The 24,114-nt window shown below is 49.0% G+C and overlaps 1 protein-coding gene and 1 non-coding gene across 4 annotated transcripts; both read left to right on the forward strand.

Moving 5' to 3' along the window:
- The first annotated feature begins 13,218 nt into the window (after positions 1 to 13,218).
- On the forward strand, positions 13,219 to 13,409 carry LOC130878905 (U2 spliceosomal RNA). Its single transcript, XR_009057518.1, has one exon. It is a non-coding gene; the product is annotated as a U2 spliceosomal RNA (small nuclear RNA).
- Positions 13,410 to 13,979: 570 nt separating this feature from the next.
- Positions 13,980 to 23,699, forward strand: Rdm1 (RAD52 motif containing 1). Of its 3 annotated transcripts, XR_009057453.1 has the most exons (8): positions 13,980 to 14,100; positions 14,333 to 14,512; positions 16,272 to 16,394; positions 16,800 to 16,962; positions 18,579 to 18,677; positions 19,219 to 19,304; positions 21,388 to 21,573; positions 21,773 to 23,699. XR_009057453.1 is itself a non-coding variant. In XM_057776852.1 (7 exons), the coding sequence occupies exons 1-7, from the start codon at positions 14,005 to 14,007 to the stop codon at positions 21,466 to 21,468; spliced, it is 828 nt and encodes a 275-aa protein (XP_057632835.1). In that variant the 5' UTR covers positions 13,980 to 14,004; the 3' UTR covers positions 21,469 to 23,699. The 3 variants fall into 3 exon arrangements, 2 of the variants coding, with proteins under 2 accessions (XP_057632835.1, XP_057632836.1); XM_057776852.1 differs by having other exon boundaries at positions 21,388 to 23,699; XM_057776853.1 differs by lacking the exon at positions 21,773 to 23,699 and having other exon boundaries at positions 19,223 to 19,304; positions 21,388 to 21,469.
- The last annotated feature ends 415 nt before the right edge of the window (positions 23,700 to 24,114 follow it).

Here is a 24,114-nt window from a genome sequence, read left to right on the forward strand (position 1 = left end):
AGGAGATTTTCAAAAGGGATGCAGAGGAAATGGCTGGGGGGATTAGCTAAAATGAGGCCTTAAGGACAAGTTCATTTGCTCCTTTCAAGGATAGAAGCTTTGGTATTAGGAAGAGCTGGCAGAGACTCCTGAAAGGAGCAGCCCCTCAGGGGGAAGAGAGCTCCTGAGGGAGGGGCTGACTTGACAGCATCACCCATCCTGTAAGTTTATATTCCTCTGTCACATGAAAAATACTAAGTTATTTTTAATAGATGCGTGAGAATTAGAAGCCTTTGTAAAGAAAAGAAAATGTCTGAGAGCTGAGAATGCGCCTACCGATCACAGAGACGCTGCCATCCTGGAGATACAAAGACTGGCGCCGGTCATGGATGCTCAGCAGCCTTGATCCCCAGAGGAGCCGTGTGCCTGGGGAACCACTGGCCTGCGTGGCTGGTTATGGGTCCAAGCAGAGTGAGTGGCCCTCTAGCCCTCACCTGGCTGCTCAGTGAGCTGGCTGTGAAGGAGGCACCTCTGGAAACTCCTTCCTGAGCATGGATATCAGGTGTCTCTCCCTGAGGTGTCGTCAGCGAGGCAACTTAAAGGACAAGAATACGGAGTACCCTGAAGACAGTGAAAGCGGTGGAAGCTGCCCGCGCCGCTGCCCCCTAGGAACGGTGTGTGTACTCGGTGCCAAGCCCTGGGCTGGACCTTTTACCGGTTAACCCAACAATCAATGATGCAGACCTGCTCACAGTTGTCACCTGCTGGGCGTGATTGCACACAATGGTAAAGCTGGCACGTAAGAGGCTGAAGATAAATTACAAGTTGAGTACCACTTGCCAGTGTGGACCACACAGCGAGCTCCAGGCCTTCCTAGACTACAGAGCAAGACCTTGTCTTGAAATTAACTGTTGGAAGCTTGAAACAAAACAAAACAAAACATGTAGGTAGAGGAGCCTACGCAAGAGTCCTAGATCTTGCATCCAAATAAGGACTTAGCTTTTTTTTTTTTTTTTTTTTTTTTTTGGTTTTTCGAGACAGGGTTTCTCTGTGGCTTTGGAGCCTGTCCTGGAACTAGCTCTGTAGACCAGGCTGGTCTCGAACTCCCAGAGATCCGCCTGCCTCTGCCTCCCGAGTGCTGGGATTAAAGGCGTGCGCCACCACTGCCCGGCTAAGGATTTAGCTTTTTAAGCCAGCCTCCGTTATACTGTTCTGTTATTGCCATCAATCAGTCCTATACCACTACAGTGCCAGACACTTTAGTTACAATGTTGTGACAAGGACACAGACTCTTCAGGTCAGCTCAAACTGATAATAACAGAAGCCAGTGTGTTGATGCTAACAACAGCTATGGACACAAAGGGATAGAAGGAAAGCAGGAATAGCGACCCTTGTACCACCCAGCTTGTTGAAGTCTAGAGCAGCATTCCGGAGAGCTTCGGGCCCCTGGATTGGTAGAAGGGGCAGAGAGCTAAATCCAGAACAAAAAGACTGTGTGGAGGTGACAGTGGCTTGTGTATAAAGAAGAGGTTCAGTTCTGTGCTGAGTCAATGGGAGAGGTGCTTTTGGAGAAAGAGAAGTAGAATAAGGGACTGCCTCTCCTCTGGACACTTGGCGTGGGAATGAGTATGCTCACTTTATTATTAAAACATTCTGCTTTACGTAAACCAATTTGTATTTGCAGAATATGTTGATAGCGTCCCCTTTATGTGATAGGACACAAGGAGATTTGTGCCTACGAGAGTCAGTGAGATACTGGCATGACAACGGTTGTATGCAAGAGACAGTTTGCAGTCTGGGGCCAAAGTCCCCATCCATCCCATGGGTGGTCACTACTCTCCTGGCTGAGAGGGCCTCCAGTCTATTTGACATGGACACCACCCCCAAGACAGCGGCTTAAATGTTTTAAGCGCTGATTCTACACAATCTGTACCTGTTAGACACTGAGGAGCGGCTTCCCCAGTTTGAGCTCAGCATCTCTCATGAGGGTTTCAAGATCTGGGCCAGGGCTATGGCCATTGGGCACCTTCACTGAGGCTGCAGGCTCCATTGTCAAGGTTGTTTGCTCAGCCGTATGCCCAGTAAGCGGTGGTGTTGCTTATTAACAGCACGTCTCAGTAGTTCCTGTGCACAGGGGTCTGTCCACACGGGATGAGGCTCGAGGGAGGTGGAAAAGGGAGGAGCAGAAGAGATAGGACGAGAAGGAAGAGAAGGACAAAGAGGAGGAGGCAATGTTCGTTATGGCCTAGCTTCAGAAGGCCCACCGCATCACTTCTGCCTCCGTCCACCAAATCCAGCCCACAGCGGAGGGAAGGGGCCGCGAGACACCGTCTTTTGAAAGAGCCAAATTTGCGGGCCTATTTTAATACCTGAGTGCAGGGTACGCACCCTTTTCTCTGCCACTCCACTGATTCTTAGCACTTCTGACGCCAGCTGGAGAGGGGGGCACACCAAGCAACTTTACAATTCTCTGGAGGTACCAGATCGGCGTCCTAGAATCAACTGAACTTGGCTCTAACTGGAATTAGTGCCAGACTGCTCAGATAAGGGCTCGGCTCGCCCGCAGTCCCTGTTCAGATGGCAGTCACAGTCCAGATTGTCACTAGTGCATCCTACCAGCCTGACGGCCACCTCAGGATGATCCCTTGCTAGGATGACTCGGAGCCCAGGAAAACAGTCCCTTCCTACTGCTGACAAAGAATTCTGGGGAGCTGGGAAGGCTCCGGGAGCATGGTGCTGGGGGCGGAACATTCCTTCCCTGTGTTCATCAACCCAGAACCGTTGTGATCCCCATGTTTGGGGACTTTTTTGCTTGTTTGTTTTTTGAGACAGGGTTTCTCTGCAACAGTCCTGGCTGTCCTGGAACTCACTCTGTAGACCAGGCTGGCCTCGAATTCAAGAGATCTGCCTGCCTCTGCTTCCCCAGTGTTGGGGATTAAAGGTGTGCGTCCCCACCACTTTGGGGATTCTTACAGAGCCTTCAGCATCTTTGACTGCTGAGATGTGTACAGTTGTAAAGTCCAGGAAGAAGCTGAGAATGCAGAGAGGATGGACAGAGGCCTCAAGTGGCCAGAAAGCGTCCAGAAAGAGTACACCAGAGAAGGATTGACTGGCGAGCTAAAGGAAACCCAGCCCCCAGCCACCTGTGGAGAGCGCTAACTCAGGAGCGACAGCGGCTTGATAAGCCCAGAAAGTTAGTGAGAATCTCTTTCCGCCAGAGTCCTCACTCACAGAGGAACGCAGGGCAGCAGCCTCCTCTCTGCCGAAACGGTCCGCGATGGAAGACATTTCCATTTGTAAAATTCACTCTCTGACGTCAAAACCAAAGGTCGGACTTCACCTAGCATTTTTGCTTTAGGAGACACGGCTGCTGGAGTTAAAGGCAAGAAGCTACTAAGTGGGCACAAAAGCCTGTCCCCTCTATCTTGTGGCAAACCAATGCCAAGGAAACCAACTCTTCAGAAACACTCCTGATTCTGACTGATGCTTTCAAAGAGGCCGCCATGGTCTGCAATGAGGACCTTGCAAATTCCCTGTCAGATTCTGGATGATTTTGCTCTTTGTGGTTATGGACCGAGCTCAGGGTGTATCTCAATAGGGCCTGAGATGCACCTTGGGAAAGACAGAAGAAGAAAAAAAAAAGACACGATCGGTAATTGTCTTATGCCGGTGTTTCTCCTAGGGAGCTTCCTTTTGGTATCTACAATGCAGATGCTTACAGGAACATGAGAGTCACATAAGCTCGAAGCTTGGTGCTGGGACTGAGACGGTCGAGGGAAGGAGCGCTCATACTTCCTGTTCTGTTTCTGGAAAGATTTTTTTCTCGCTGAGGCTGCCACTGTTGAGACAGGTAGTCTTCTTATATAACCCAGGTAGAGGATGCACAGGGTCTTCGTGCCACACAAGAGGAAAATAGGGCTCAGAAGTAGTAAAACCAGGATTGCCAGGATTCTTGCAACAGGGATGAGATTGTCCACAAGGACGCAGGGGAAGTAGCTGGGGTGACTTAAAATCCCTAACTAAATCTCAGAGGGAAAGACAAGTTTAACTGGCATTCCGCGAATCAGCTTAACTTTGTACTTCTTCCAGGAGTTCAACGATGCTCTCCCAGAAGCCCCACACAAAGTGGGCCCCTGAGAAGAAGAGGGCCCAAAGTGACACTGACCTCACCCTGTCTGGGCAACAGGCAAAGTTTTGTTTTCAAATATAGGATTCTCAGCTTCGGTTATAAAATATCTTTCCATTCGTGGAGCACGAGTCGCCCCTGAGAGGCAGAGGGCCTATTATTTTCAAGGCTGAGGACTCAGCTAAAATCCCAGTTGTCTTGGTAACTTCTCTGGCTCATCAAGGGCCTGGCATTCCTAGCCTACTCACGCCCCCGTGGCCCCCAGGGCCTCTCCCGCCTCCTGGTACACTCAGAGGAGTCAGGGTTACTGGGATACTTGCAGCACTTGGCCTACTGCTCTGTGGACCTAGATCTTCCCCGCCCCCCCAAGTCCTAAAACTCAAGTTCTGGCCTGCTTGGGTGTTCTCCACTCTAACAAACTGGTGGAAAATTCACATTGGTTTGTTTTGCTTTTTAAAATATAGACCCATGGACAACTAGAGGCAAGGCGGGTGCTAGAGGGACAAGGCAGAGATAATTTCCTTGCTCTCTGCAGGCCTGTGTGGAGTATCTCAGCTGCTCTAGACACGCTTCGGGTCACGGGGCTGCTCCTCAGCTTCCCCCAGCTCTGCTCAGTCTCAGATATGCTTACTTCCTGTTTTATTCAGATTGAATGCACATCTGTGAGACTCCCAAGGATGGTTTACACAGGACGCCGTTTAGATGTGATGTTCATTTGGCAGTGAAACGTCTCCCCACTTATTCTCGTGCCTGCAGCCCAGGACACGGCCTTCTCAGGGATGCCAGCTTAGAGGACAGCCGGAAGTCAGCAAATGGCGAAGCCTGGGGCGATGGAGCAGGGAGGATGGTCTGCACTGTGCACACTGAATCACTGGACATTCGTCCATTCAGCAAATGTCAAAGGCCAGGTGGACGCTGAGTACTGTCCTGGGTATTACGAAATCTCATCCTTCAAGATGAAAAACATTAAAGCAAACATGCACGTGTAATTGTGAGCATATCTAATACCTGTGTCTGTGCTTCTGTTTCTAGCAGCGCACGCGCTGGTGACTGACCAGAGTGTGAGAAAAAGGCAGGTGAGAAGAGGCGTGAGATAGAAAAGCCCTAGAGGAGTGGAAAAGATTCCTTAGAGCGGGGCTGGAGAGATGGCTCAGTGGTTAAGAGCATTGCCTGCTCTTCCAAAGGTCCTGAGTTCAATTCCCAGCAACCACATGATGGCTCACAACCATCTGTAATGGGGTATGGTGCCCTCTGCTGGCCTGCAAGCATACACACAGACAGAATATTGCATACAGAACAAATAAATAAATAAATAATTAAAAAAAAAAAAAAGATTCCTTAGAGCACACTATAAAACGGGCAGTACTTCTATTTTAGAAATGAGAAACACGGTCTCTAGTGTGCATTTAAGAGACACCTATGCGGGACCAGTAAGATGGCTCAGCCGGTAAAGGTTCTTGCCACTCAGCCTGATGACCTGAGTTTGATCTCTGGGACTCACATAGTGGAAGGAGAACTTGTAAAAGCTGCCATCTGACCACACACATGCCATGGCATGCCCTCTCAACTACACCTGGGAGCCTAGCCGGTGTGCTGCCTGAGGCCCGTGAAAGCAAAAGGCTAGGAGAGAGTAAGAAACCTGTGCGAGCCACATTGCAGGGGTGTGGATTAGGAACAGCAGGGAAACAGAGGCACCCACCACTGCAGGGATGCTCACCACATGTGGCTGTGGAGGAGGCGTTTGTAGCTGATGCTACTTCTCAGCATTTTGGTGTGTCCCTGGTCATGTCTGTTCTTTCCAGTTTACTATCCCATGAGCCTCTTATCCCAGCAGAACAGAACACCTTAAGTGGAGCAAGGAGACAGGACGGAGCTTACTAGTCTGTTCCATGCTGTGATTTGATCATTGTAGTAGAATTATTACTAAAATATTATAAAATAAGTACTTTCGCAGTCCTTTAGTGCTCAAACATGCATGATCCCCACACTCACACAAAAAGCTTTTGGGAGTCCATCATCTCTGGGCTCATCAACTTCCTCCAGATGCCCCAGGTCTCCTGATTGTGCCTGCTTCCTGGTTTAATGTTACAATTCTGCATCTCCAACTCCGCTGCAGCTTTGGAAGCCTCATTCTCCCCTCGTCATAGGTCTGTCTCTGACACCCCACTTTCCCCTCTTGGTAAGCCCTAACTCCCTTGTCATGGCTATCCCCGAACAACCCCCAGTTCAAGGAACACAAGCTCTGAATTCATCGTTCCAACCTGTCCTGTCACGGCTGCTGATCTCCTCAGCCACACAGATGATCCCTCTGGAGTTCAGGTGTCTCTGTTCTTGGATGTCGGCCCTACTCCAGCTACCTCTTTACCCGATCCCTAGATTGGCCCTTCATATCTACTAGTATCTACTCCCTGCTCTGCATTCCACTACCTCGGCTGCCTGATGCTTTTCAGTGTTACGCCCACTCCTCCCCCACAGACCCCACCCGGTCCTCCCACAGCGTTCCCATCCCCCTTCGCTGCTTTGTCACAGCTGGCCAGCTCGAAACACTAGCTATGGAGCGCTAAAGCCGCTCCATTGAGCACAGCGTAACCCTGCCCTCAGAACTGCAGGGCAACAGATACCCACATTTGCCATCTGGGGTCTGTTAAAAATAATCCTTAAGGCCAGGCGGTGGTGGAACATGCCTTTAATCCCAGCTCTTGGGAGGCAGAGGTAGGTGGATCTCTGTGAGTTCAAGGCCAGCCTGGTCTACAGAATGAGTTCCAGGACAGGCTCCAAAGCTACAGAGAAATCCTTTCTCGAAAAACCAAAAAAAAAAAAAAAAAAAAAATTACTTAAAAAGAGCCTTTCTGCCAGCGCAAAGAACTCCAATCAAACCAGATTAGACCAAATCAAAAATGCCCACGTTTAATAAATGCCACATTCCTGGGTGGACAGGGACAGCATGGCAGGTAGAGGAGCCCAGCAAACCCCAAAGACAACGTGTTCCTTTTTCTGGGAGGAGCCCAAATGCCCTGTGCGAGGGGTCAGAGCTTGGCAGGATGGGAATTGGAGTCTGGACCAGGGCAATTCCCAAACTCAATATTACAGGGTCCTACCAGGCTCCTTTCATTGCTAGTATTGAATAACTTTTAAGAAGTGAACATAGCTGGGCGGCAGTGGCACGCACCTTTAATCCCAGCACTTGGGTGTCAGAGGCAGGTGGATCTCTGAGAGTTCAGGGCCAGCCTGGTCTAGAGAGGGAGTGGTAGGACAGCCAGGGATCCACAGTGGAACCCTGCCTCGAAAACAAGAAATAAAAATAAAAAAAAGCAAGTCGACAGAAGGGGCTAAGGCTGTGAGGAGGCTGGGGTGTGAGGAGGCTGGGTGTGAGGAGGCTGGGTGTGAGGAGGCTGGGTGTGAGGAGGCTGGGTGTGAGGAGGCTGGGTGTGAAGTGGCTGGCGGGATGTAGCTCAGTGGAACAGTGTTGCTTGGCATAAACTGAGGTCATAGGTACAGTCCCAGCACCTTAAAAAGAAAGAGGAGGAAGAGACTTTAAACATATTGAATATGATGGTGGTAGTGCGCGTCGTTAATCCCAATACTCAATTTTCTGTAGGCAGAGGCAGGTGAGTTTAAGGGCAGCCTGAGCTACAAATCGAATTCCAGGACAGCCAGGATTACAGAGAGAAACTTTGTCTCAAAAAAAAATAAAAATAAAATGCAGGGTCTGGAGAGATGGCTCATTGGTTAAGAGCATCGACTGCTCTTCCAGAGGACCCAGTGTTATCATTTTGCTGACCTTCCCTGTCACCTGTGTATCCCGTCCCTTTAAGAGACAAGCTCCGCCCACTCCCAATCTCCCCCCCCACCTACACACACACACACACACACACACACACACACACACACACCCCTTCTTGCCACTCCAGCAAGCTGATTTCTTCCTCCTCTCCATCTTCTCTCTCTGTCCTTCCTCCTTCTGAAGAGGAACCATTACCTCTCACTTCTCCTTCTCCCTTTCCTCTCTCTGTTTCTCCCTTCCCTCCACAATCCCCTTACCCAAATTCTCTCCACAATGCAGAACTGTCTCTCACTCAGCGCTGTGGTCTCCCATCTGCCAGGGGACCTGCCAGGGTCACGCCACAGTGAATCTTCACCTGGTCTTCGTTCCCAGGACCCACACAGTGGCTCACAGCCACCTGTAACGCCTGCTCCAAAGGATCTGATGCCCTCTTCTGAGCTCCACAGGGACCAGGCACACATATGGCAACATACATGAAGGTAAAACATTTATGCAATCAAAATAAAGCTATAATTAAAAAAAAACAAAAACAAAAATGAAAAGTGTGGATTTACTTCGTTGATCTCTGTCTCCCATGTATTCCAGGGACACATTCTACTATTGAGCCATAGCACTAGACACCCCATGTTTCCATTGTTCTCAGGATGTAAAAGTCCATATCCATGAAATCTGAGCCATCCTCCCAAAGCAGGGATGCTCACTGACGGTCACGCCTAAACCCGGAACCACAAAACTCGTAAATCTGATTCCAGATTTCAAATACATTTCTGAAATCCCAGCTATTCTTATCCTCAAATACTCCAAATGTAGAAGCCAAAGGAGCTTTTCCCCTCTAAGCTTCTGACAGCTCTGAGTTTTGCTGAACCCCTACTCCAGTGTTTAAATGGAGACCTTTGCTTTATGTGATCTCTCTCACAGTCCCCGTCTAGGCTGCAACTATCTGTCTGTCACACCCACTTCCTGATCTGATAATGGTTTCGATTTTGATTTTACTTCCCCTGCCACTGTGGGTGTTGACTAACAATATCTGAAATACATTCTTGAGCTTATGTTATCCCCCCCCCAGACAAATTTTCTCTATAGCTTTGGAGCCTGTCCTAGAAGTAGCTCTTGTAGACCAGGCTGGCCTCGTACTCACAGAGATTCACCTGTCTTTGCCTCCCGAGTGCAGGGATTAAATGCGTGCGCCACCACCACCACCCGGCTGCAGAACTGCTGACCCATCTCCCAATCCCTACAACTGAAATATTTTTAATTCTGCCAAGCATGGTGGAGCAGGCCAGTAATCCCAGCACCTGGGAAACGTCCCTCAATTAACTCCATCTCAAGTCAGAAACAAAATTTATAATTTTTTTTAAAAGACAGAGCCTTACTTTTAGTTCTGTTGGCTGCTTCTCTCTCTGTGCTGGCCTTGAACTCTAGCTAATCGTCCACTCCTGAGTGTAAGGGTTACAGGCCTGAACACTGTGCACAGCTTGAAATTTCTGTCTCTGTTTGCTCTTTGAGTAGAGGTTCATGGTTTCAGTCTCCCTGTAGCAAAGCCAACTTAGAGCTGGGTCGCTTGGCCCCTTTTCTTTGTCCAGCCTCCCAGGTCCAAATGCATCTCTAACCAACCAGCACCGTGAGATCTGCACCTGGGCTCGAACGCTTGTGCCTCAGCACAGCCCTCTTCCCCTCTTCGTTGCCTCAGCCTTTCTGTTCCACCGCAGCCTCTTTCTTCTGCCATGACACCGCTTTCCTCACACACAGAGAATCTCTACCCTTCGTACATGGTGTCACTCTGCGGAGCTGGTGCTTGCCGCATTTCTTGCAGAGAGTCAAGGCAGGTCACAGGATGCTTGCTGTTCACGATGCTTGCAGGAGTGCTGGCAGCACAACTGGCTTTGGTTTTTGAGACTAGACTCACTGTGTAGCTTGGCCAGCCTGAAACTTGGCTAGGTAGCCCAGGCTGGTCTGGAGTTCAGAGAGATCTGCCTGCCACAGCCTTCCGAGCGCTGGGACTAAAGATGCCCACCACCTTGTCTTTTGTGTTTTTTGTGTTGTACAAAAACAATAATCTGAGTAAGAAAATGGTCTTTTGTCTTTCTGTTCACCCTCTAGAAAGATGACTTCGTTTTTTGGGTGACACAGCTGAAGGGTGCTGTGGTGACTGTTTTACATCCTTTGGTTTTGCTGAGACAAGGTCTATGTAGTCCTTGCTGTCCTGGAACTTGCTATGTAGGGCGAGCTGGTAGACAGTGCCCCGCTTGGTTTCACATACTATCAAGGGAGCCTGCTATTCTCCCATTCCCTTATTTACATGGTTTTTATTTTTATTTTATTTATTATTTTTTTTTAATTTTCGAGACAGGATTTCACCGTAGTTTTTGGAGCCTGTCCTGGAACTAGCTCTTGTAGACCAGGCTGGTCTCGAACCCACAGAGATCCGCCTGCTTCTGCCTCTTGAGTGCTGGGATTAAAGGTGTGCACCACCACCGCCCGGCTTTACATGGTTTTTATATGATCAAAAGAATTTCTATGAAAGACCCCCAGTGCTGGGGAGACTCTCACTCAAGTCTCGGGATAACACGACCCCCCAGTAACTCACGAGAGACCGTCCTTGCTGCAGTCACACGAGGCTTTAATGATGAGATGAGACGGGAACCAGTGCACTGGGGCTGAGACTCATAACCCACGCAGGGGAAGAGTTCGACCCCAAGTGACCGGGAGAAGCGATTTTTAAGGGAAGAAACCACAGCCCAGTGATCCGGAATTGGCAGGGAGTGTGTCACAGAAAATTCTGAAAATACCAGTGAAGATCACAAGGGGGCAACTCCCTGCCTCTCAGGACCACTCCCAAGGTCATAATCAGCTAGTTCCTAAAACACAGTACAATGACAATCACAAGGGGGAAACTCCGTTTCTCAATATCACAATCTAACTTTATCTTCAGCTAAATCCTAGACTTTTCCTGCTTGGATTTTTGGCTGTTTTCTTCCTGCTGGGGGTTGGGGGGGGGACCTGGATTTATCTAGGGCTTTCTTTGGGGATACCTGGAGTTATCCAGGTCTTTCACCTACTGAGGGCTGGAGAGATGGCTCAGTGGTTAAGAGCACTGCCTGCTCTTCCAAAGGTCCTGAGTTCAATTCCCAGCAACCACATGGTGGCTCACAACCATCTATAATGAGATCTGGTGTCCTCCTCTGGCCTGCAGACATGCATGCAGGCAGACCACTGTATATTTAATTCCTATCGAAGGCAGAGTGGGCCTCGAACTCACAGAGATCCTCCTGCCCCTGCCTTCTGAGTGCTGGGATTAAAGGTATGTGCTGCCACCACCCAGTTAGACACCACTTCTTGAGAGCACCCTGTTCAAAGGAAGGCCTTACTTCCTTCTGTCCTTAAAGCACCTGTCACAAGACCACATGCCAAGCCGTTCCTAACACAATCTCACCAAGGTGCCCCAAGGAAAAGCCGAATTTGCTTCACTGTAGGTAGGTTCCTGGTGGTCTCTGGCTACAAGCTGTTAACATGTTGTAAGAAACTCCCAGCAGGGCACAGTGACCCATGGGTGTAATTCTAGGTACTTTGGAAGCTGAGGCAGGAAAATCACAAGTTCAGGTCCTAGGCAACCTAGCCAGGCCCTGTTTCTAAGTATTAAGAAAGGCTGAAGGCAGAGCTCCATGGTAGAGCTCTTGCCTAGAATGCGCGCAAAACCTTGGCTTCAATCTCTAGTGCCACTAACAGGAAAAAAGTGCCTCCACTGTTGTGCAATATTTCTTTACACCGTGTGAAAATACGTCATTGTGATTGGTTTGATAAAAAGCTTAACTGGTCAATAGGTAGGCAGGATTTTCAGGGCAGAGAGAACACTGGGAAGAAGGCGGAGACACCATGAGACGCAAGGCAAGCAGGCGGGGCCATGTGAAGACGAGGTAACAAGGGCGGTGGTGGCGCACGCCTTTAATCCCAGCACTCCAGAGGCAGGCGGATCTCTGTGAGTTCGAGACCACCCTGCTCTACAAGAGCTAATTCCAGAACATGCTCCAAAACCACAGAGAAACCCTGTCTCGAAAAAGCAAAACAAAACAAAAGAAACCAGCCTAAGCTACTGACCGAGGTTTCTTAGTTCATAAGATGTCTCTGTCATTTATTTGGGAACTGCGGGGACACAAAAAGAATCTGCAGACAGGTCTCATCCCAGCATGTTGTCCATAACTGTTTAGCTGTCATTTGACCGTGGCTGTCTGACACCTATATCCAGCTTGTCACTCCCAAACTCATCTCAGAACAGGGCACACACCTCTCTGCAAATTTGTTTCTCTAACTCAGCATGCGACTGTGTCCTTCAGTAGCTTGGGCCAGAACTTTTTTGTTTGTTTATTTGTTTCGGGTTTTTTTTTTTTTTTTTTTGAGACAGGGTTCCTCAGTTTTGTTTGGTTAAAAGCATCCTCAGCTCCCTGGCACCCCTTTATACAAAGAGTCTGGGATTGTTTAGTTAGGGGGTTTCACTACAGCCCCCTGGCATCCGTTTTTTGCAATGTTAGGCAGAAAGTTTCATTCTCAAGCTCCCTTCCCTGGGGGTTGCCTCAGTCCAAACCCCACCTCTGAGAAAGCCTGCCAATTGGTGACCCCACCCCAGGGAAGGTCAAGACCCCTGCTGAGGGGTCTGGATTTATCCGGGTCTTTCAATTTATATTTTAGATTTATATGTGTATTAATGTTTTTCCTGTGTGTGTGTGCGCCGGTTAGCTTCCCTGGAACTGAAGGTATATATATATATACTTACGCTGGAAATCGAAAGGCCCGTTTACTCAAGAATCCTTCTATCCCTTGGGCTGGTCAAAGTGTGTGCTCTCCGAGGGTTATACTCACCATCAAAGCCCCACCCAAACCCATTGTTGATCTTGCCACTTCACAACAAAACACTTTTAACCATATATAAAGTGAGGGGGACAGGAAATGGAAAAGGGAGGGAGAAAGAGTGAGAGTACTTCTTGTGGTGGCTACTGCCAATTCTGTGTCTGAAAGATCGCAAAGAACCTGGTAGAAAAGCTGAGAGAGACCAGCGTTTACGGGGCCCTCCGCAGTGCAGAGACGGAATGCGTACTGGGCGGGGCATGCAAATGAGGACGTGGCCGCGGCTCCCAGGAACTGTGGGAGCGAAAAGGGCATCGATAACTCCTCGGCCCACGCTGATCTCACAGGGTTTTCCCGGAGACGAGGCGTGGTCAGGATAGAGCAGGAGAGTCGATGTCGGGCGCGTGTCCGCGGGCGCGTGAGCGTGGGCGACCGTGCTGTGAATGTGTGCGCGCAGGTGGGTGTAGCGGGCGCGTGTGGCAGTAGGGTTATCGCTTCTCGGCCTTTTGGCTAAGATCAAGTGTAGTATCTGTTCTTATCAGTTTAATATCTGATACGTCCTCTATCCGAGGACAATATATTAAATGGATTTTTGGAACTAGGAGTTGGAATAGGAGCTTGCTCCGTCCACTCCACGCATCGACCTGGTATTGCAGTACCTCCAGGAACGGTGCACCCTTTCGGGGACATTGAGCTGTTCAAAATAAGGCTAATTTTACTCTGTAACATATGCTTCTTCGTCCTGACGGCTTTTTTTTATGTTTGGATGTTATTGCACATGTTTTATGCCGTAAGGTCGCATTTGTCGCAAGCAGTCTGTATAAGTCCAATAGTTAAACAACAAATTGGGAGGCTAGTGGCTTTGTTAGGATTCTGTTCTCTACAAAGGTAACTGACTTAAAACTCTTAAGGACGTCACCTAGTGTCAGGCGGTAGTGGCGCACGCCTTTAATCCCCAGCATTTAGGATGCAGAGGCAGGCGGGTCTACAAGAGCTAGTTCCAGGACAGGCTCCAAAACCACAGAGAAACCCTGTCTGAAAAAACAAAAGAACAACAAAAAGATACTGGGTACTAGACCCAGTAGGGTGTGTCCGAATATGTGTACGGTGTTAAGGTATAGCAAGACAACGGCTCTGAAATACCTGCTCTGTGTTAAACGTTAGGGAAGCCGTGGGGGCTGGGCTCCGCCCCGTTCTCATCTAGCGCCGCCCCTTCTGGGCGATTCCTAATTCGAAGTTCGCGGTAGTTCCTTTGAGCAGGCGCAGTGGTTTTACCATGGCGGAGTTGATTTCTTTCGCGGTTCCCACCCAGAGTGACAAAGTTTTGTTGGTGTGGGAGCTGAGCGCCGGTCCCCCAGCTGAGGCCTTAAGTGTGAGTGGCTGCGCGAAGGGAAGGGAGAAGGGAATCGGACGGGGGCCTGCTCGGAGGGGGACCCGGTTGTTGGTGAGCCAAGCGGGCGCCCTTAGCCACTCGCGCTTGTCTTCTCGGAGGAAGCCCCTGTTCCTGCGGGGACAAGTGCTCCGCGTGGAGAGGGCGGGGACTCGTGGGAGCTGGGTTTTCTCGGTGGCTGGAGATGAGCACTCACCTCGTGGGCCTCCCACAGCATTCTCTGTCCGCAGTGTTCTCCCAGTTTGGCCTTCTGTATTCAGTCCGAGTCTTCCCGAACGCTGCCGTGGCTCGCCCTGGTTTCTATGCCATCATCAAGTTTTACTCATCGAGGGACGCGCAGAAAGCCCAAAAGGCATGTGATGGGAAGCCTCTTTTTCAGACTTCGCCCGTGAAGGTGGGTGCAAATGCGGGATCTGGAATGAAGTTCTCAGAACCACAGTGAGCTAGCGTTTGTGCGGCTCTCTGGTTTGCATGGCGCTTCTAGGTGCGTTTTCACTGAGCCTCCAGGCATTCCTAGATGAAGAAACTCAACTCGGGATGGCTGGTAATACATCATGATAGTAACTGATCAAACCCAAGTGTAACGATGAAAATCCCACGTCATTATGTTGCCCTAAAATTTAAGAGGTATTTATAAGCGTTTTCTATTTTATTTGTATTTAAAATGTGAGTTTGATAAACGGATAGCTGTAACATGACGGATGCTTGATTGTCTTCATTCTCAAACAGCCAGTCCAGAACCCCCTCACGTTCTAGAAGCATCCTTATTAACCTCCACTCCATATTAACGGCAAACCATGTAACTTGCCCAGAGCCGCAGGACAACATCTCATTTACACTACTTGTGCATTTCAGTTTCTGACTGGCTACTTGATCTGCCTACTTGCTGCTGGCCCATGGTCTGGTCTACTCTTGTCCGTATTGCTTTCCTCCTCCACTGACCCTTGATTGAATCTGAGAATTCTAGTCAGTAGTGACTCCAAGCGTATTATCTCTACACTGTACACTGTTCAAGACCTTCTTCTCTCCTAGATCATCCACTCCCGAGCACTGAAGTGATTGCCTATCAGTCATCCTTTAATTATTGGACTTTGTATGTTTTTAGCCTGTGACCATGTCTCAGTCAGGTAGATATTGTATGCGGTACTGGGAAGATTACAAAGCACGAGTTTCCAGTGCCCTTAGGACAATGACACCATTTCATAACCCTTAGGTTTTGATAGAGTGGTGAAGGAAATAACAGTTAAAATACCGGGGCTGGAGAGATGGCTCAGTCACTAAGAGCACTGCCTGCTCTTCCGGAGGTCCCAAGTTTGATTCTCAGCACCCACGTGATGGCTCGTAATCGCTTCTAGTAACTACAGTTCCTAGGGATTCCACATTCCCTTTCAGCCTGAGTACCAGGCATGCGTGTGATTCACATGTGATCACAGTACCCAACCCTGTATCTAGGTGCCCAACTTGTAACAGGGGTTGTTGACTTGGAGCTGGGTGGCTGAAGGTTCATCTCATCTCCGTGTTCTTGGGTCATAATCTCAAGCAGCAAGTACTAGATGGGAAGCCCGGAACAATATCCTTGCTAACTCACAGCCTGACTCTTTCTGCAGGGCTTCTTAGTTATTTTCTTCTGCTCTACACCCAGTTCACCAGTGCTCAGGCTTGAACCACAGAGTTCCTGCATGCCAAGCAAACACCCCACCAACCGGGTTCTATCCCCAGCCCCCAGGGCAACCTGCCACTTAACCACGGATCCTAAAAATGACGGAGGACAGCACTGAGGCTTAGATGGGCAGATAGCATGTGTTTGGGTCTCACTTTGTTTTTTATTTTTGTTTTTTTTTTTTTAATATTTATTTATTTAGCCTGCATGCCTGCACACACACCAGAAGAGGGCACCAGATCTCATTACAGATGGTTGTGAGCCACCATGTGGTTGCTGGGAACTGAACTCAAGACCTCTGGAAGAGCAGCCAATGCTCTTAACCTCTGAGCCATCTCTCCAGCCCTTGGGACTCACTCTGATGCAGGACTGAGGCCATCCTTCCATCTACCTGACCCTCACTGTCACTTATGGAGCTGGAACTGGTTGACCTCAGGTATCTCCTAGTTAAACTCTGCAGGCTGTGCAATTTCTGAGTCTCTCCTGACGGCAGGTTCGTCTCAGCACCAGACAGAAAACACTGCGGCACCGGACCTTTGCCCTAAACAGCTCACGGTGCCAAGAACTGGCAAATTACTACTTTGGCTTCAATGGGTGGTCAAAAAGGATCATCAGGGTAAGTGGCTCTATTTCTGCATTAGAATCCTAGACTTCGGGGAGGACATGTGAGGGGCCAGCAAGGGTGAGGATAGGTGGATGTGTCCGAGAGTTAGGAAAACCCTTCCCAGTTCACTGGCTGATGGAGTCCATGGTTTCCCCAGTGTCTGTGTGTTTAGTAAGACTTGACTGCCTAAAATGGCATTCTTCTGCAAATCTTACTTGCTCTGGAAGCTCTAGCATGCTCCAGCTGTTAGCTGGGAGCTGGGATTTAGTTTTAGTTTTTTGTGTTTCTCCATTGGAATCTTAGGCAAGGTGGGGATGGGGCTGAGTGGTGGAGAGCTGGCCTAGCAGCGGTGAAACCTTGGGTTTAGGTCTCAGAGGTAACGAAATCCTAGAAGGGCTTGAATCCAACCCCTCCCAGCTGCAGGAGCTATCTGGACCCGAGGAAGAGGCTCTCACGGGGCCTGTGCAGAAGCGGAGCCTCAAGTTCTTCTGTGCTGTAGAGGTGGTTCTGCCGCTCTACGGGTGCAAGAGCCCTGGAGTCGGCATCGCTGAGGAGCCTCTGCACCAGCTGGAGGAGGAAGGTCTGTCCTCAACGGAGGGAGGGTGGCAGGAGTGTGTCTGTCTGTCCTTCTGTCTTTTCTTCCATCTCTCTACTCTATCAGCTACTAGTCAGGCCTTTTCATTGCCAAACTACTGAAGTCCTAGGCAGAATTTTTGTGCCTTATAATACAGATTTTTACGTAAGCATGTGCCTGACAAAACTCTTACATTCACAATAGAACTGCCCTCCTGTCCTGAGGTTAGGGGAGGCGGGAAATCCCGTGCCTGTTGTTTTTGGTTAAGGACTTGCTTTGTGTTGAAATAATTGGTCAGAGTCCTTTATCTCAGCCTTCAGCTGTCCCAGCAGAAGTGGCTCAGAGTGTAAGAGAACAGACCGCTCTTGCAAAGGACCCACGTCAGGTGGCTGAACCCACCTGTTACTGCAGATCCAGTAGGGTCTCACGCCTCTCTTCTCCTCAGGCACCTGTACTAGTGACACAGAGAAACACACACAACACATCATTTATTGTTATTAACATTGCCATAAACTCTGTATAGACACTTAGTCCTTTACCTACTAATGGAATGGCTCGAACAGACAAAAAAAGCCAGTGTGAAAAGGTACTCCAATTGATTTTTTAAAGTTTTTTTAAGATTTATTTATTTATTATGTATACAGTGTTCTGCCTGGAAGCCAGAAGAGGGCACCAGATCTCATTATAGATGGTTGTGAGCCACCATGTGGTTTCTGGAAATTGAACTCAGGACCTCTGGAAAACCCATCAGTGCTCTTAACCACTGAGCCATCTCTCCAGCCCCTAGTTTGTTTGTTTGTTTTTCTAGGCTTCATGGTTCTCAGCATGAGGGGTCCAAGTCAGATATAAAGTGTTAGTGGAAGGTGTGGAGTAGACTCCTGAGACTGCTGGATAGGTAGGACCAGCCATCAGCACCATCGTCACCTGGCCTTGCTCGGTGTGAGTCCAGCCCTGAGCTGCAGCTTGCAGAGTCTGCAGGAAGACCTGTCTGTCAATTTGGAACTGGCCAATAATAGGAGCCCTGTACCTGTTCCTCATTTGGACCCCATAGTTACTACATGAGGAACTTCAGAACACACCAGGCTGTAAGATAATGGGCCCTGTCATTATGTGCACTCAACAGAGCCATTCGGCAGCTCCTCGTGCTGTGCGCACCTTTAGTTACCCAAGCAGTGATCTCAGATGGAATCATAAGTGAATTTCCTTCTTAAACAAAGAATAACTGCTATCCGTGTTAAGTATTTACTTATGTTTTCATTTTTGGTGTATGATGCATTTGTGTGTAGTGTATGCAAATGTGTGTGTGCACATAAGGTGTGTGTGCCTGTGTGTGTAAGCCCAGAAGACAGAAGAGGGTGTTGGGTGTACTCTCCTCTTTATTCATTCGAGGTAAGGGCTCTCCCTTAACCAGACGCTTGTCTTTCTTTTTGGCCACCTGGAAGATAGCAGTCCCCTGTCTCAGCCCCACTCACTGCTGAGATTGCAGACATGCACAGGGTCAGGCCCAGCTGTTACACGGGCATCATAGGCAAACACTGGTCCTCGTGCTTCTACAGCAAACACAGAGCCCCTCGGCAGTCCCCGTTCAGGTATGTGAAATCCATCTGTGTGGTTGGCTCCAGGACAGTCCTCGTTTCTGATGAAGAGAAAGACCGTGCAGAAGCTCGCAATTCAGAGCGCTTTGGCAGATGCCTTCCAGAAGCTGGCCATCGTGGTTCTGGGTGAGCCTCTCTCAGTTATTCTGAGCGCTCAGCAAGCTGAAAGTTCATTTTAAAATACAAACAGTATGAAAATGCTGCTATCTGGAACATTCCAGATTATGCTTTCATTCGTACAACTCTCCCACAACGGTGGTCTCGGGTTGGTTCTTTGTCGTGTGTAGGAGAAAAGTGGCAGCAAACGCTCTTGTTCCTTGGGTATCAATGTGAAGGGTTTGCCTCGTCGCTGCAGGCCCTGCTCCTTTGCTTGATGAGTTTTGGACATCTGGGTTTGCGTGCTGACTTCCCGTGACATAGCTAGAGTGGACATGTAGGGTTATTAAGCTGCCCTCCATCTCAGGCTAGAGAGTCTCCCCATCTCCTGGGGACACCGTTAGAGTGAACGAAATGACAGTTCTGTTAATAACCGCAGTGTGAGATGTGACGTCTCTGGAGACACGCTCTCCTCTAGCCTCTAGAGACTGTAAGCACTCATCGGTGCGACTGTGTTTGATGTGAAAGTTTGAGAACAAGAAGAACCCTGAATTGAGCCTCTCATTTTCAGAAAGTGGCAAGGTCGCGGTGGAGTACAGACCCAGTGAAGAGTCCATCGATGCCGAAAGTGAAGAAGACCTGCAGAGTTTAATCCAGGTGCGTGGGGACTGAGGCCGAGGTGTCCCTAGCTGGGGTAGTCAGGACCCATGCAGCCAGCAGGACTGCACTGTGCAGCATTCTCAGGGAAGTGCTTGAAGTACAGGCAGTTTGGGGGCTTTTCCTGAACTACTAGCCCTGTCCTCTGCCCCCTTGGGTGGAGTCTGAAGAGAACTGAGGTCACTAAGATCTTGACTATGACTGTGGCCCCAGGATGGGCGGGAGGTTCCTGCTCCAGGAAGCCAGGCTGCCTGAGCAGTAGTTTCTCCAGAACTTTCTGCATGACTCCTAAGAACACACAGAACAGGGCAGTTCTCTGATGTGTACCACTGGGGAAACCGTCTCTAATACGTTGTGGTATTCAAACCCCCTACATTTCCCCGTCTCTGCAGCAAAGGACCTTTCTATAATTTTTTTTGTTCTTGTTTCTTTTTGCTGAAGACCTTCCTATAAGTCAGTTACATAAATGTCTTAATCAGAGGATAGGTTGCCCAAGTTGTCTCAAGAAAGCAGCCACGATTACATAGACGATTTCTTTATAGCAGTAGTGGCCAACGTGTGTTCTGTCTCTCGGGAATGTCATGTTGGGATTTTTTGTTTTTTTCGAGACAGGGTTTCTCTGTAGCTTTGGAGCCTGTCCTGGAACTCTCTGTAGACCAGACTAGCCTCAAACTCACAGAGATCCATCTGCCTCTGCCTCCCTAGTGCTGGGATTAAAGGCGTTGCACCACCACTGCCCAGCTTCATGTGGGGATTTTTTTTTTTCATGTGGGGATTTTTGATCACCTAATGCACCCCAGGACTTTGAAGTGATTTTCTTTGAGCAGGTAGAGTGGCCGCCATCTCAGAAAGTAAAGTTCCTCCATGGAGAGCAATGGTTTAGTTCAGCTTCAGCAGGGATCTCCTGGGCAAGTGTTTCTCCGTGGCTCTCTCTTCTCACTGGAACGAATTCAGTGGAGATACAAGGCAAACAAGCTTGGTCAGCAGCAAGGCGGCGTCACCCAGAGAGGTTAGGGCAGTCTGCAGCAAAATGAGAAAGTAGTGAGGATAGCAGTAGCCCTTGGGCTGTGGTGTTCATTTACTCTTTTTTTTTTTTTTTTTTTTTTTTTTTAACAATTTTACTGTGTAGCCTTGACTATCTTGGAACTAGCTCTGTAGACCAGGTTGGCCTCAAACTCACAGAGATCCGCCTGCCTCTGCCTCCCAAGTGCTAGGATTAAAGTGTGCACCACCACTGCCCAGAAAGAATCTAGCCTTTGCCCTGTGTGATGGCGAATTTAATTTCAATACTCAGGAGGCAGAGGCAGGCAGATTTCTGTGCATTTGGGGCCAGCCTGGGTCTATAGAGTGAGTTCCTGGACAGCCAGGGCTACACAGACACTGTCTTAAAAGCAAGTAAACCAAAAAATACAAAAAGTAAAAACAAGTCCATCTCTCTGTGGCTGTGCGAAGAAGCAATCAGCCCCGGACTCTGGAATCGGTTTGCTGCAGTAGATTCACCAATAGAGAGGGGACTATCAGAATAACTTCCACTTTAAAGCCACCACTGTGTGCCCAGCTATGTCAGGGCACGGGTGCAGATGCCCCAGGAAGCCAGAGGCATCAGGTCTTTGGAGCCAGAATAACAAGTAGTTGTGAGCCACACCATGTGGGTCCTGGAAACCACTCTCAGGACCTCTGGGAGAGCAGCACGTGATCTTAACTGCTGAGCCACCTCTCCTGCCCCAACCATAATACAGATTAGAAAAGCGGCTCCAGTAGAAGCCAGCTAGGCATCTTCTCTGTTCCTTCATGAGGTGGATCTCTATGGTATGGTAGCCATTCCCCTGAGTCAGCGTGGTATGCAGATGTTTTCCCAGGCCAGTGGGAAGGCTCTCAACTCTGATATAAACTTTCTGGCTGAATTACCCACCCCCAAATCCCTCTGCAGAAGTGAGAAGTTTAGGAAGTTTAGGAGAGATCGCAGATTCTATCCTGGCTCAGCCCACGCAGCGGTGAGTTGGGAACCATGGTTAGGGAATATCAACCCCGGAGTGACCGCAGTGTGTCCTCTCCACTGCCCTGGTGGGCCTTCATCCTGCAGGTCAACTGCCTTCAGCCTGGCCAAAGGGAGGAAGAATGTCTCTCAGATTTTAGCTTGGAAGAAGATGAACTCAATCTATAAGAACCGCACCAAGGCTACTGACTGTCACAGGCCCTGCCCTCTGACTTTCGTGGGAAGTTCTACATGTGTGACCAGTGAGCTGCTGACATCCCCGAACACCCCAGAGTGAGGCCCAAATCCTGCCCGGAAGCTTGGAAGAGGTCTAGGGGAGGCTCGAGCCCTGTCATAATGGTGGGAAAAGGTTCCCTGTGCAGAATGGAACTGGGCCGCAGCATAACCCAGGCTGCCTGTCTCTTGGGTGCACTACTCCCTCATCAATGTTTGAGCCATAACAGGTGTTTACAACTATTTGTTTTTATTCCAGGATACCAATTTCTTTGGGGAGCTATACAGTGTGTGCTGGTTTGAAAGAAAATGGCCCCCCAATGGAGAAGCACTGTTTGGAGGTGTGGCCTTATTGGAGTAGGCGTGGTCTTGTGGCTGAACTGTGTTACTGTGGGGGCGGGGTTGAGGTCTTCTCAAGTGTCACTCACTGTGATAATCAACTTCCTGCTGCCTTCTGGTCAAGATGTGTCACTCTCAGCTCCAGAACCACGTCTGCCTGCACGCTGCCATGCTCCTTGTCATGATGATAACAGACTGACCCTCTGAACTTATAAACAAGCCACCCCAATGAAATATTTTCTTTATAAGACACCGTGCTGTGGTCATAGTGTCTCTTCACAGAAATAGAAATTGTAAGGTGTCCTGAATCGGATTAGTTCACTGTTCCACCCCAGAGTGTGCCGCGCCGACCGACAGCTCCCGAAACTCCCAAAAGTGGTTCCAGTGATGGAAGTGGATCAGAACAGGGCTCTGCTGAAAGAATCGGTGTCAGCTCAGGACCACTAAGACAAGGTTCTCAGGACAAAAGGCAGGGAATCAGGCAAAGTCAGGAAATAGAGGGTGAGGGCGAAGAGGGAAGAGGTATTCGCCCTGAGGTGGGGAGGGAGGGATGACAAGGGCTACCTCTGGATAGAGAGAACACAGACGTGCCCATGGGCACATGGGCTTATAAAGGAAACTGGGAAACCCTGTGTTAGGAAGAGGCATTCAGTTTTCACTGGGCATGTTAATTAGGTGAGCCAAAGGGGACTTTTGATTGCTGAACGTCAGTACTTTCATAGCTGGGCCTTGGTAGTCGGCCTCAGGAGGACGTGGCCAAATAAGGGAATGGACCTGGTGGCTGTCTTTAGGGTTGTGATCTAATGGTTTTTAGCAAGGCACAGGGAATGGGAGAGAAGCAGGGGTGCTAGAGCCACGGTTGGAGTGGGTGTATTAGATTCTAGTTAGCAGCAGAGACTCCATTTGTCCCCGCCTGCCATTCTGCCCTGAGCTGCTACCCACAATTTCCTGAGGCTAGACAGAAGCCCCCCCTCAAACCCCTCACACTGGTGTAACCCACAATCCACCCCCTTCTGATTGGTTGGCCCAGAGCCTGAGCCACAGAACTCCCTGATAGGCTGCAAGTGTGTCACCATGGAAAGCCCCCAATAACTTCTCCCCTTATTAGGACTGGATTGGGACCTGGGAGCTCTTTGTAATTTTCCCCTTTTAAACTGGAACTCACTCTGTAGACCAAGCTGGCCTTAAACTCACAGAGATCTTTCTGCCTCTACCTCCTGGGTGCTGGGATTAAAGTTGTGTGCCACCACACCCAGCTCTCAAAAAATATTTTTTATCTTCTGGGAGGGCAGAAGAGGGCATCAGATTCCCTGAGCCAAATATATAGACAGTTGTGAGGCTGCTGGCCCAAGGGCTGGGCACTGAACTCTGGTCTTCCGACACAGCAGTTAGTGCTCTAAACTGCTGTGCCGTCTTCCCAGCTCCCACAACACTCCCTTCACACACTTTTGGAAACAGGTTCCCTTGTAACCTTGTGATGGCTGATGTTCTGTTGATGGTTTACCTCATGTTTAAAAGTTTAAAATTACTGTGCTTAAGAGAACTATAAAGTGAAAACGGAATTCCCAATGTTCAGGCTTTTAAGGTTAATTTTTGTAATAGTCTGGTCTTGATACAATTTTAACACAACTGTTTTTTATGCAAGGTCATAAGGTCATCTGCTATTCCTGCTTCTGTTAAACAGAAGCTTGTTTTGCTCAAGATAACCTTCTGCTTGTACATAGACGGAATGTAACGTTGTGTTCTTTGCCTTTATAAACCCCTGACTCAGGAGACTTGGCGCTGCCTTTGGGACTCCCGAGTCCCCATGTATACTTGGTGCCAGTATTTGATACTGAATAAAAGCCTCCTTTTTGTTAAAATTTATTCGTGGTCAGCCTGGTGGATCTCTGAACGTCCCAAACCCATAACAGTTTGGGCTGTTTGCAAATTATTTCTTTCTTTCCATTTTAAGAAATAGGAACAAGGACTGGAGAGATGGTTCAAAAGTTAAGAGCTGGCTGCTCTTTCAGAGGACCTGGGTTCAATTGCTAGCACCTACATGGCAGCTCACAACTCTCTGTGACTATAGTTCCAAGGGATTGGACATCCTCACACCAATGCACATAAAATTAAATAATTTTTTTTTTTTTTTTTTTGGTTTTTCGAGACAGGGTTTCTCTGTAGCTTTGGAGCCTGTCCTGGAACTAGCTCTGTAGACCAGGCTGGTCTCGAACTCACAGAGATCCGCCTGCCTCTGCCTCCCAAGTGCTGGGATTAAAG

Source organism: Chionomys nivalis, chromosome 7 (assembly GCF_950005125.1).
Source record: "Chionomys nivalis chromosome 7, mChiNiv1.1, whole genome shotgun sequence".
NCBI classification, from domain to species: Eukaryota; Metazoa; Chordata; class Mammalia; order Rodentia; family Cricetidae; genus Chionomys; species Chionomys nivalis.